Source organism: Schistocerca serialis, chromosome 6 (genome assembly GCF_023864345.2).
Source record: "Schistocerca serialis cubense isolate TAMUIC-IGC-003099 chromosome 6, iqSchSeri2.2, whole genome shotgun sequence".
NCBI lineage: Eukaryota > Metazoa > Arthropoda > Insecta > Orthoptera > Acrididae > Schistocerca > Schistocerca serialis.
Window position 1 is genome coordinate 423,043,709 of NC_064643.1, and position 14,442 is coordinate 423,058,150.

The following is a 14,442-nucleotide window of genomic DNA, read 5'->3' on the forward strand; positions in this document are numbered from 1 at the left end:
AGAGACAACATCAGAGTTACAGGTTGTCTGCGTAAACCAGTTATGTTGGCCACTGATGTATATCATACAGAAATCGTGGTAACTCCTTCGGCGTCAAATACGGCCTGAAGATGGTGCACTAAAGCGCGTAAACTGGTAGTTACACAATAAATGACATCAGAAGGACGGCTGTAGGTGTTCCATCTTCTTACATTTCACGAACTGGTTGAAGGGCCCGCCAATAATGCTGAACTAGAAAGAGACGCGGCTTCCTTTCTGACCAAGGTAGGATTTGGAACCACAAATACAAGAAACACTTGCCATGTGTGGGTTGGCATTATCCTGCTGAAATGTAAGCCCAGGATGACTTGCCTTGAAGGGAAACTAAACAGTGCGTGGAGTATCATCGATGTACCGTTGTGCCGCGAGGGTGCCGCGGATGACAACCGAAGGGGTCATGCTATGAAAAGAAATGGCATCCAAGACCATAACTACTGGTTGTTCAGGCCGTATGGTGGGCGACAGTCAGATTGGAACCCTCTGCTGTCTTGGGTATCTCTACAGACGTCTTAGGTATGGAATGTAATTTACTGGAGAACAGTTGTCTTCAGTGATGAGTCCCACTTCGAACTGAGCCTCGATGACCAGCGAAGATGTAACTAGATGTGCCCGGCCAGCACTGGGATACTAACCGAACTGTCGCGCGCTGTACAGCGCCATACAGCGCGATAACCATACGGCGGGCGACAGTCGCGGGATTTCTCTAGAGGAGAACACGGGATTTTGACGAGCTAATGCACCAATCGGACATCCAACAAATCTACCACTCAATGCCAAACCGAATAACTCTCTGCAAAGAACCAGAGGTGGACCGACGCGCTATTGACTTGCTCAGTTCGTGAAGCTCTTTTTCCTGAATAAATCTTCAAATTTTTCTTAAATTCTAAATATTCGTTTGTCCTATATGTATTTCACAGCTAGCGATTTCCGTCCCATTCAGATAATACCTTCGTCATGCAGCGTTTTTTTTTTCTTTCTTAGAGTGTATTTCGTTCTTCACCACAAAATTATCATAGGTAGTCTCTCCGTCTGGCTTACGTCCCGGGAGCGCTCTTGCGTGAATTCAGTAGACTTTACGTTTCTCCAGAAGGTATTATTGTCTAATGGAGTCAGATATTTATTTCCCACACATTCAAAAAATACATCTGTCGTCTTCCCCTCATCTCACTCGCTTCCTCTCCCTTCGCTGAGTCATTCTCTGTTTCACATACACACTCAATCACACATATATACAGACACAGTCTCACACAAATCAGAACACTCTTAAATATCATAATGTTATACTGACCTTAAGAGAGTAGCGTGTGGCGAAAGTTTTGCCACACTCTGCGCACGTGTTCGGTTTGCTGCGTTGCTTCAGTTTCTGTTCTTCTGTCTGTTGCTGGTTGTTATCTGCCTGTTGTTGGGTCTCATTTTTTGCGATCATCTGGTCTTCGGCCCTACGTTCGGTCTTCATTTCGTGATGTCTGTCGTCCGACTGTGACGGTCCCTGCAGAGGTGATCCCGAATGCGTCATGGAGACTGCCTCCGGACAGGGGAGGGGCGGCATTTCCCTGAGAGGGAAGAGGCGCTCGGCGGGCAGCTCGGCGTCGCGCAGCAGGCTGGAGAAGCTGTCGGGCCCGCTCGACATCTCTGGTTGGTGCTGCTGCAGCTGGCGGCTGGCCTGCGGTGAGAAGGCGCTGTCAGAGACGGAGCAGGGCGGCTGGCGCGCCGAGTCGGCGAGCGCGGGCACGGCGGACACGGGCACCGCCCAGCCGGCGCCCGTCTGCCCGGCGGCCGGAGACCGGCGGTGCGCTCCCGCCGCCACCCACGGGCCCGTCCCTGTGCACAGCGGCACTCTGCCCGCCACCTGCGAGCACAACAGCAGCTCGTGAGCAGCTGTGCCGGTCTACATGACGTCAGAAACGAGATAACTGCAAACTTGGGCCACAACAAAATGTCCATATTAGAGTTTCGTATTTATGGTAGTCAGAAAGAACACTGGCTTAGCAGATAGCGGGGCACAGATGACGCAGGTGTATCGTATGCTCACCGCATCTCCCTCTGCCAGCTGCAGATGTGTAGGAGACCTTCTGAGTAGTATAAGTCATTTGTGTAATATGCAACGTCGTCGAGAGATGACGCCGTTGGAACGGGGCATAGTGGGAGGTGTCCGACGGATGGGAATGTTAGTTATTTCTGTTGCGGTGAATGATTTCGGCTTCACACCTTCAGCCGTGTCTAGAGTGTGAGTGGTAGAATGAGAATGGTACAGAGGAACTACCGGCCATCCAGCCACCCTCGATGACCGTGATCGGCGACGTCTAAGACTGATCGTCAATAGTGACAGAAGGGCAACTGTGCAACAAATCATGGCTCCGTTCAACACAGGAAGTGCTAGTGACGTCTCGCATGGGACAAGCCGTAGGAACAAGTGTTTCATGAGGTATAGGAGCCAATGCAGCACATTGGTGCCACTATTAATCCGACGTCATCAGGCACGATGGCTTGCTTTTGTCGCCAGTCATCAGGGATAGTTACTGGAACAGTGGGGTTACGTGATATAGTCGGATGAATCACTTCAACTGCACCGTGCCGATGGGAGGCACCGTGTAAGGTATGGACCTCACATCTATGGACCTCACCTGCGAAGAAGATGTGGTCCAAGGTCTGCGGTATCTTGAACTTCTTGGAGACCATCTCCACCGACTTCTGGCCTTACAACACCCGACAGTTCTGTGGTGTTTCGAAATGATAACGCGGCGCCACATCGCTCTCATATCGCCCTGACATAGTTCCAGGAACATGCAAGGGAGGTCCAAAGTCTGAGATGCCCACCCTGGAGCCCAAATCTGAACCCCATCGAGAACATCTGGTACATCATGGAATGCAGGCTCTTAACTATGGATCCTGCACCATCGAACAAACCAGAATTGTTGCCGCTCTGCGAACAATTTGCTGTCCGCTGCTTCCAGAGAATCGGGGATTTATAGACTGCGCTCCATGGGTGTCACTGCATTATACAGTATCAGAGGAGGCCCCAAGCGATATTAGGTGCCTATGACATGACATTTGCTAAGACAGTGGAATGTATTTACGCAGACTGAAGTGACGAATGAAAATTTGAACCAAGGTTGGCATTCGAACCCTGGTCTCCTGCACTATAGACAGATGCCACCTTGACACAGTGGTACGGACTACCCTAGCGTACGTGTCTCATTCGATTTCATTTCCCACTTTAATCTCCACATATAAATCATAACTGTTTGACACTGGAATAGGTTCAAATGGTTCAAATGGCTCTCAGCACTATGGGACTTAACTTCTGAGGTCATCAGTCCCCTAGAATTTAGAACTACTTAAACCTAACTAACCTAAGAACATCACAAACACCCATGCCCGAAGCAGGATTCGAACCGGTGACCGTAGCGGTCGCGCAGTTCCAGACTGTAGCTCCTAGAACCGCTCGGCCACCCTGGGCGGCGTGGAAAAGATCTCTGGATCCATGTGCTATGCCAGTAGAGTAGGAGAGCTTCTGGATTGCTGTTTGAGTTTGGAGCACCAATGGACTGAGGCGTGAATGGGAATTTGGGTTGGGGTGGGATGCGTGCTAGGGTAGACTGTGCAGTTCTTCAAAGCCCCTGCGCCCTATTGGCGTAGCTGTTAGAGCATATTCCTACTGAGGTGGACAGGCAGATTCAAGTTCTGATCTCAGTAAAAATTTTCATTCGTCGCTTCAGTCTGCAGATAGACGTCATAGAAATTCGAGACTGGAAAAGGTCTCTGGGATGATATTGTTCCATTTGACTGGTCAGAAAGAATGTTTGTTTAGCCTCTAGGGATCAGTTACGTCATAAACGATACTGTGACATAATTATTCTGGCGTGTTTGTTCACATATACTATTCTTACTTTTCCTCTATTTAACATTATATGTGTTACCTAAAATATGTAATTTTGTATCTTTGGAAGTGTTGCACACGTTTAATGGTGTGGTATGACTTCCCATTCCTCTACCAGCGCCGTTGACAACTGTGCATCTTCGTTGATGCATGCGGACATGCTGCAATACCTCTCTCCAGTGCATTGTCCACGTGCTAGACGTTATTTGATTTGGGGGAATGGACAGGCCACCCCATTTATCGAATATCCTCTCTCTCCAAGAGCTCCTTCATTGCGAATATTAATGATTTCGCGCTTTCTCATCCGTGCAAATGAAGTCAGGGTCGAATGCACCAAGGAAAATACGCAGGAGCACTGTGTCAAAATAACGTTGACCTGTGAGTGAACCAGGTTCAAAACTCTAGAACTTAGTTCGCTCGTGCAAAATTATGCCTCCTCACACCACCTACATCGTTAAAACCTGACCGCAAAATCTCTGAACACGGAAGACTCACCCGTCAACATCATTGTAACATTGCACGCCTTCCCCACGTCCATGTATTCAGGAATACATTTGGCCTTGACGTCATTTTTGTGGATGACAATACGCGACCGCATACAACTGCGCAGGCGGAGGAACTCTTGGAAACAGAGGATATTTCGCGGATGGACTGGTCTGCCCGTTTCTCCGAGTTAAATCCCATTTATTACAGGTCGGATCTGTGGGGAAAAGGTATTGTAGCACGTTTACATGCAGCAACAGAAATAGTCCTGGACGAGGCATGCCATTGTCTTATTGCAAGAACTACATGCCATTATGACGGCATGTTTCAGGGCATGCATTGCCATAAGTGGTGACCACACACACTCTATTAAGAACCATGTCCCACATTTTGTAATGTCCAAGGGACCGTTATAAATCGTGATGACTATAGTATAATTATTATCTCTGAATGAAAGTGTCGTTTCTGTTCGTCTTACTGCATATTTATTCGTTATCTTTTGTGCTGTACTAAGTAGTTGTTACGATGTATGGATTTTACCTGTGTCAGTGAGGATGGCAGGGAGACGCAGTAGCTTGGCAAAAGTGAAAGAAGCAGCCGTAGTCTCTTCCAGGCAAGCATCCGGGCTTCTGCAAAAGCGTGACTGCTTCGCTTGTGTATGTAGGCGGTGGCGCCTCGCCATAAAGTCAGTCCATACAACGGTCCGGTATTAAGTAGGACACTGGACAGCGGCCTGTATTCAGGAGATGTATTGTTCACCTCGGATCGTCGGATGTGAGACGTACAGATTTATCATTTGCTCCGGGAAGTAGAGCATTGTTTGCCGCAGGTGTGGAATGAACACGCGTTTCTCTGGCGCCAATTTTAGCTGGGCAGAGCACAGATTATGGTGGCAAATTTTCTCGTTGGAGGAATACTGCTGCTACGTGTCGAAGCGGGAGTTCGGGGGCAATTTGCATAGGCAGCAGGGCCATTGGAAGGGAAAATTTTTGGCCACTTCATGAGGATTTGGTGCCAAGGAGCGAAGAGGGGAGAGATAACCGAGACATTCGATGGAGGTGTACCATAGGGGATGGTCTGGGCAGTTCGGCCCAGGTACGTTGTACGTTTTGCAAATTGGCGGAGAGCCGCCACAGAGGACACTCGTGGCTCTTTCGGCGCGCCAGCCGTGATTCTTTGCACACCTCGGCGCGAGGGTACACCGGGTGCGGCCTTTGCAGTTGCACACCTATCGTCAGTTTTCACATCACCCGTTGGGCTGCGCAGTGCAGAAAATATCAGCAGCTTGGACCTATCAGCAGTCTTTACCAGAGGACTTAGTCTTCACAGCGGCGTGTTCATCGGATTTACAGCCATGTATTTCACCCAACGTATGTTGTATTGATGTTCCGCGGTCGGTTCAGATTCTCGGTCAGTACCTCACATATACTTAGAAAGCGTTGTTGCCGTTATCCTGAGAGAGGCATTGTTCTAGCTTGACCCCTGCTACCCCCCTTTTCCCTTTAACAACTTTGCCAGCCATTGATGTCATCTGTCACCGTGAATTTTGTTTCGGGTTTGCTTTTTTGTAGTTCTATTGTATGCTAATTCTGGGGACGCACGTGTGGGATTTGTAACAAGTGTGAAAAGATCAATATTTCATTTCAGTACCCTATTCATCCTGACCATTTGAATTATAATAAGTTTTTGGGAGCTGAGGGTACATAACAAGGGTAGGAAACCTTGCAAAGGGCATTAATAATTATATAGAGGTGGAGTAAGTGGTGTTCATGCGGGCTGCTTCAGTCTGAGTTTTTATGTTTAAGAGTAGGTCCTACGGAGAGAACTGATAGTGTCCTACAATTTTTCAGAGAAAAAAATCTTGCAATTTGATAAGTGCTGTGGAAGGAAGAATATATACTTCCAGTGTAACGGTGTAGTACGTGTAAGTCGTCGTGTTTAATGATCATGAACAATCGCCCATTTGTTTGGATATAAAATGAGTGTGCTGTTTTTGTTGTTGTGGTCTTAGGTCCAGAGACTGGTTTGATGCAGCTCTCCATGCTACTCTATCCTGTGCAAGCTTCTTCATCTCCCAGTACCTACTGCAGCATACATCCTTCTGAATCTGTTTAGTGTATTCATCTCTTGGTCTCCCTCTACGATTTTTAACCTCCACGCTGGCCTCCAATGCTAAATTTGTGATCCCTTGATGCCTCAGAATATGTTCTACCAACCGATCCCTTCGTCTAGTCAAGTTGTGCCACAATTTCTCTTCTCCTCAATTCTATTCAATACCTCCTCATTAGTTATGTGATCTATCCATCTAATCTTCAGCATTCTTCTGTAGCACCACATTTCGAAAGCTTCTATTCTCTTCTTGTCTGAACTATTTATCGTCCATGTTTCGATTCCATACAAATACTTTCAGAAACGACTTCCTGGCACTTAAATCTATACTTCATGTTAACAAATGTTTCAAAAGCGCTTTTCTTGCCATTGCCAATCTGCATTTTATATCCACTCTACTTCGACCATCATCAGTAATTTTGCCCCCCAAATAGCAAAAATCATTTACTTCTTTCAGCGTCTCATTTCCAAATCTAATAGCCTCAGCATCACGTAATTTAATTCGACTACATTCCATTATCCTCGTTTTGCTTTTGTCGATATCTATCTTATATCCACCTTTCAAGACACTTTCCATTGCGTGCAGCTGCTCTTCCAGGTCCATTACAGTCTCTGACAGAATGACAATGTCATCGGCGAACCTCAAAGTTTTTATTTCTTCTCCGTGGATTTTAATTCCTGTGTGTGTGTGTGTGTGTGTGTGTGTGTGTGTGTGTGTGTGTGTGTGCTATCCTGTAGGAATCAAAATATTGTCGGTGGGCATTTAATCTCCATCCCGTCTCAACATCTCATCATAAAATGTTCTTCATACATTCGTTCCCCACAAAGTGCTATATTACAGTGATCTATCGGACATTTACCTTCATCAATATTTTTAACGTCGAATTAGGTAATATGCAAGGAAGCAGTATCGTCATACAAGATGGAAGTTCAGAGATTGCAGCTTCAAGCGCTGTCTTCGTACATCACGATATAGGCACAACTTACTCACATAGACCTCTTAACCTCTTCCTACAGAAATCATATGTATTAGAAGTGTCCCAGATATAAAGTGAGTTACGTGTGCGTTAAAAAAATGCAACATGAGTTTGTAATTCCAGCGAATATACAGTTTAATGAAATGATACCTTTTTGAACTACTTGAATAGTTGTTTTATTTACTTAGTGTTTACATAGGACGTAAGTTTTAAAAGAAGATCAATAGTTATCATCAACTGAGTTTGTATTATTGATTGTTGTAAGTTAACGAGAAAATTTTTGTGGCCAGCATTTATATACTAGCAGAACTGTTCGAAATTAAGACAATTCTAAAGGTGTCGTTGCTATGCATTTAGAAGTTTATATGTGTGTTTTGAGTGCAATTTTGTTACCAAAGTAAAGCTAAGTAGCTCGATGACATTAGTAAGGAAGCAAAATTAAGAATACCGATACAGTTATGATACTCCATTCAGATTATGGTTCTTGGCGAAATTTACTGTATTTCTCATTAACTTTGAGTGAATCTTATTTGATATCCTTTGTAGAACGACTACATCAGCTATCCACCATTCTCAAAACAACTGCTATGTGTCAGGAGTAATGACTGATATGTGTCTTCCGAACAGGCGAGGATGCACTACCACTACTGGCTGGAATACGCAGAGGTTCCTCTCACATGACATAAATGGGTAATGACAAAAGGACACATTAACGTACAGGGAACAGAGATGTTTAAGATTAACAAATGAGAGATGTTCTGAGTGTAAGAATTTCACTTACTTCAGTCAAAAGATCTTTTAGGAAATGTCAAAATTTATGAAAGATTAATAATTTGTTATTTGTTTTAATTTTTTAAATTTTTTTACGTACGTAATTTTCTGGAATATTGAACCATGTGGAGGTAGTACTCATGGCCAGTTCACTCCCCTAATTTACATTTTAGCCACATTAAACGCATAAACAAACAAAGAAACAAATAAACAAAAAACAGACACAGACACCCACACACACACACACACACACACACACACACACACACACACACACACTCACACACACACGCACACACACACACGCGCGCACGCACACACAGGTGTGTATTTAGGTGCACTTGGTTTCACAGTAAACAACAGTTCGTCTGATGATGAGCTTGCAGTGGTTCGGAAACTAGATGAGCCTGCAGTGGCTCGAAAACTGTTTAGTGATACAATAAATCTCTCTCATTCAACAAGCACCTTGTTGCATATTATATCTGCTTATATACGTATATTTATAGATCATAGTTAGTCATCCACAGTGGACTTAATATTGGAAACTGCCTTAAAATGTGTAAGAAACAGAATACCAATGTTAGGACACCTCGAATGAAAAAAGATGCGTAATGAAAGTTGGAAACACTGCATCATCAGGCTATAATTTATAGAGTGGAATGATGTCGCTGAAACTTTGCAATTTTTCGTGTAAAGATATCCTTATAGATGTCATCCGATGCGACCATCGAACGCCACAGCAGCACTTAACGTGTAGGGATGATGCTTCTGAGTTAAGTTATTTGAGAAGTAAAGACCACACAGCAGAGGAACGTAAATAAATAATAACGGTTTTGTGTCTCGATTCCACTAGGCGTGAACACCGATAGTAGAGTTAGCTGTACTCAATATTTCCTAATGGTCTTAAACGCGCAATTTCCGAAATATTATTCATCTGCCTTTGCTTTCATGTTCAGATTCACTGAATACATAAACGTGAAAAACAATGAAATTTTATTTACTGAGTGAAAGATACGTCATAAGATGGTGAACTTTCCACTATAGTTAGATACTAGTCCATGTGCTGGGACCCAAGTGCAGAGGCTTTTTGCTGAGTCAGTTTCTGTGCTACAGGAGTCACATTCACATAATTTATGATTGCCGTTGTTCCACGATAGGATATAATGTTTTCAAACCCGCTTGTGTAGTTTCAGTCAAGTCGTTGACGTACGTCAAGAAAATGAAAGAAGAAGTAGGTCACACGCACACCTTGAGCCACGCAAACAGCGTACAGTGTTCCATGAAATGCAGTGTCATTGCCTTTTTCGTGAGAGTGAAGGACACCATTTAGCTTTCGTTTTTCCAGATGGCAAATAAACAATTCGTGACCTAAATCTTAATTGAAACATGCTGTAAAATATGTACAACACAATTTAGTGAATTTGAGAAAAAAAGCACCCTTCTACCGCTACAACGACTTAACAACGGTCAACATTTGTTTGTTTTCAATATTCTCGTGAAACACAGTTGAGAAAGGGTTTTGTGTCTCTTCATATTCCGGCTAGTGTATACTTCTGTATTTTTTATGCAATAGATGATCTAAATTCATTAAAAAATCCTGCACTTTCTATTTTTTGAAACAGCATCCCTAGACAATGCCGATGATCTGCTACAAGACCTTAAATTTTCGGTTGAAATTGTGAACTCTGTGGCGTTTTCTTCCACCGGTCATGATTTCGGCAATATGCTGACTGCAAGTATACTTTATTTACTTTATATCTAAAGTGTTTCTGATGATTAACTGACTTTGTCAGCTGTATTGGAGGCGATCTAATTACGGTTGACGTTTTTATTACAGAAGTTTATTTTCCCAGAGCGTACAAACATACAGAATGATACTTCTATAATAAGAAGAACAACCGTGTTGAAGGTGTTGCTGCTATGATAAATTACGATGTTACACGTACTGCCACAGTTCTTCCTCTATGATCCACCTAACAGACCTCGAATAGAAGTCTTGTCGGCACCTTGGCTGCGACTTTGCTGCATTCTAGTCAAAGAATGATTTGTTTGTACCGGATTCTATGTCTCGGAGCAAGGGTCTAGCATTGCTTTATAAATTTAATTCCAAATATAACTCTTTTCGATAAACCCATTGGAGCTGGTAGTACTTAAGAATGACTCTGAGTTCGTGCATTTGCCTAAGAACGAACTTCCAAATCAAAACTTAGTGACCTTCCGATTATTTGTTAAATAGTGACTAGAGAATAACAAAGAGAATAAAGCTTTACACTATTAGGGGAAACTTATATTAATAGCTTCTTAATTTCTCTTATACAACTCCTCATCATCTCCACTGAAGATCGTGAAACGAAGCAGCATGCATGTTACTGGCGTGATCTTTATACTACAGCTTAAGTGGAAGACAGTGCACAAGGCTTTAGGATTTGTGTGCTGTGGCTTTCAGAATTCAGATTCCTTGTAAATCAATCAGAGTCCTACAACTTCGCGGTAAGGAATGAAGGGCAGCCCCGATACGGTGGTCTCCTAAATACGAAATTTGAGTGAGTACACTACAAATCACCTGTGGTGATGTAATACTTCCCCTCTTTTTCCGACATACCACGACATATGCGGCAAGGTTTTTCCCTGCTGTAATATGGCTGGCTGCTTGAAGATTGTGTGGACCAACGACTCTAAGATCTGATAATGTAGCATAATTTGTTTAGATTTCCTACAATACTGACTAATCGAGATTACACATTGCATCAAGCTGCGACCCATACTATTACACCCAGCTCATGTTCGCTTTTCCACTCAACAATGCACGGTGTCAGAACGTCATCGCTGTAGCGTCTGTCACACATGGTAAATTTTGATCACTACAGACAGCTTGGAATGACACTCGCCCAAAAACGTGACAATCAGCACGCCACCAACGACGTTGGCGTTTGCGACCTGAGACGCTTGAAGGTTCTAGACAATGAAACTGGAAGAAATGGCATATATGGCACTACTCGGGCCATCAGCAGACGGCATCGAATCGTTGGCGCAGGTTGGGTCACACGTTTATTGCAATCCAGCGTCGAGCTAGCAATACTGATGGCGAAGCTGTGCGATCTGTTAAAGCAGTACGGACAAAGTCTTGACAGTCGTACAGTCCTGTAATCAGGTTGGATTTAAGATTTATTCTGTTCTATTCACTGATACGCTTACGTATCACTATCATAGTAAAACGCACATAAGAATCAAAATATCATCTCAGGAGAAATCTGTTTCCGGTGACCATTTAGACCACCTCGTTGGAAACCAGCCACATTGCTATACTGCCTCCTTCGACATCACATGGCTCGTACGGTTCTTCAACATGAACCCGAAAGTGGGGTAACATCTCTTTGCCTTTGTAGCCAAACACCTACGTCATTCGCGCACCACCAATGGGCATGCGCGGTCTGCATGGCACAACGATTTTATGAGCATTTGCAGAAATCGAATATGACTTTGAGTGGGTGTGTGATTCTCTAGAGCCGTGTCAGCTCGTCTCTGGCAATCTACATCAGGGAGATATGCCGCGAGTACACTGTGGCACTAATAATTTGTGGCGTAGCAGGAAGTAAGGAAGCGTTCACTGGATCATGGTCTCAGTTACGAGCCTTCCTACGAACGAGGAAAGAAACACAGTGTTCACTTCAGTGCCTTGTGTAGCGGCCAGCCTGTTTACTGAAGTTGTGGCCGCGACCGGTGAGCTTAGATTACAGTTTTGACACGGAGTGCAGGTTGTTTGTTTGCCACTTGTCTAAGTTACGCACGGAGGACGGGGATCGTACGAATAACGTGGAGCAAACGGGCAGTGGGAAATGACTCTAGACCAGTCATTACCTCGATGGCATGTACCAAATACCGTACAGAGATGGATTCACCAGCAACAGGCGTAAACTGTCGGCTTGCCATTTTTTCGCTGCTGTGCGTCTAGAGTACGGCACCATGGAGGTATTAGCACAATGCTCTGCGGAGGCTGCTGCAGGTCAATCAGGTGTGTGTGACATTGTCCTGTCAGTCATTATGCTTCGTACGGTATTGTGTTGGTGGGTGTTTTCACAGTCTCCTAGGAGGACATCAAAAGCAGACTAGCAAATGGGCAAAAAGGGCATTCCTTGCCAAGAGAAGTCTACTAATATATCGGCCTTAATTTGAGGAAGAAATTTCTGAGAATGTACGTCTGGACTACAGCATTGGATGATAGTGAAACATAGACTGTGGGAAAAGCGGAACAGAAGAGAATAGAAGGATTTGAGATGTGGTGCTACAGACGGATGTTGAAAATTAGATGGACTGATAAGGTAAGGAATGAGGAGATTCTGCACAGAATCGGAGAGGAAACGAATATGTGGAAAACACTGATAATGAGAAGGGACAGGATAATAGGATATCTGTTAAGACATCAGGGAATGATTTCCACGATACTAGAGGGAGCTGCAGAGGGTAAAAACTGTAGAGGAAGACAGAGATTGGAATAAATCCAGCAAATAATTGAGGACGTAGGTTCCAAGTGATATTCTGAGATGAAGAGGTTAGCACAGAAGAGGACTTCGTGGCGGGTCGCATCAAACCAGTCAGAAGACTGAAAAAAAGGTCATGTTCGTGCTGTTCGTTTTCTAGTGTTGCCTTCCGCACGTGAGTTAGCGTCTCTTTAAATTGTGTATGTTGGATCGCTGGTCTCTCGTATAAGTCGGGGGGGGGGGGGGGGGGGGGGGTCTGGTATGACATGTCAAGTTTTATTCTCGTTGGTTCTTGTGTATTAAATTTGGTGTTTAACGTGAGTTGTCATGTAATTATGGCTGCAATCATCTGTCCAGACGCTGCAAAGAATTATCATGGTTTAATAAGACGTAAAGATTTAAATTTCTCTAGTTAACTCTGTACATGCCATGTATGTTTTTGTGCAAAGTTTTGGCTGAATATCCACTTTAAAGAACTAACTGAAATATTTTTCTTAATATTTCGAGTTTTAATATTGGCCATTAGTACTCAGTTTATCGTCTTCACGGTATCATTGTACTTCCATAATATACGTACACCCGAGTTCGTTATTTGTCGTTTTCATACAATGTGCATGAGAGATTACAGCCATATATTTGCTATCGGTTATATTGATAAAAGATTTGTTGTCTTTCAGCAAAATGATTCAAATGGCTCTGAACACTATGGGACTTAACTTCTGAGGTCATCAGTCCCCTAGAACTTAGAACTACTTAAACATAACTAGCCTAAGGACATCACACATATCCTTGCCCGAGGCAGGATTCGAACCTGCGACCGTAGCGGTCGCGCGGTTCCAGACTGTAGTGCCTGGAACCGGTTGGCCACTCCGGCCGGTTTTCAGCAAACTGTAATGAATATATTTCGAGATATGCCAGTTTGAATCCGCATTGCAGTGATGTGTAAAGTTCAGGTTTGGTTTCTGTCAGCAAATGATGAAGTTAAAGCTGTTTAGAAAAGCGACCAGCATCTTGTACTCTCCCACTCCCGCGATTCCCGTCATTGCAATGGTAATAGAGAGTCTTACGATCCACGGATCTATGGGTTATGGGTCCATCACATTTCCCCATAACGTGTGTAGCAGTTTACGTGGCACACATCGAAGTGTTTGCTACTTTGGTGCAACTGCCGCACTAAACTTGTCCACAAAAATCGCTACACAAGAACATACTTGGTGTGTACACATGGACAGCTTTTCATCTCAAGAAAGCAGGATAGGTTGTTGCAGCATTTAAATACTTGATTACAAACATAAATACACAACCCACGTTTAACACAAATTTTAACAATCAGGAGCGAACGAAACTTGACATGCCATAACAAATCCCCTGACGTACCGGAGACCTACGAAGTGGCGTACACAGTCTAACTTGACACTAACCCACAAGCAATAAACATCACCAACACAATACCATGAACAGCACGATTATGACATAGAAGATGTCTAAAAACTCAAAAATACACAATATCGTACAAATCATAATAACAGGAAGAACAGTATCCCTGACACACACATGATCGACTCGTAGCTGCCTCAGGTGAGCACGATACTAGTGCCTGCGGAGCGCCCGTGCTCTGGACACGCACAGCAGCGAGAAAATAGCAAGCCGACAATTAATGCCAGTTGCTGCAAATTCAAAGCGCTCGCTGCAGCATGGAATTCGG

At 44.1% G+C, this 14,442-nt stretch overlaps 1 protein-coding gene across 1 annotated transcript in view; it reads right to left on the bottom strand.

Moving 5' to 3' along the window:
* LOC126484900 (zinc finger protein 628-like) overlaps window positions 1-14,442 on the bottom strand; it is an 80,581-nt gene that overhangs the window by 14,353 nt on the left and 51,786 nt on the right. The window contains exon 5 of the mRNA XM_050108500.1: window positions 1,328-1,702. Coding sequence (XP_049964457.1) covers window positions 1,328-1,702 — 375 coding nt within the window. The remainder of the gene's footprint in view (window positions 1-1,327; window positions 1,703-14,442) is intronic.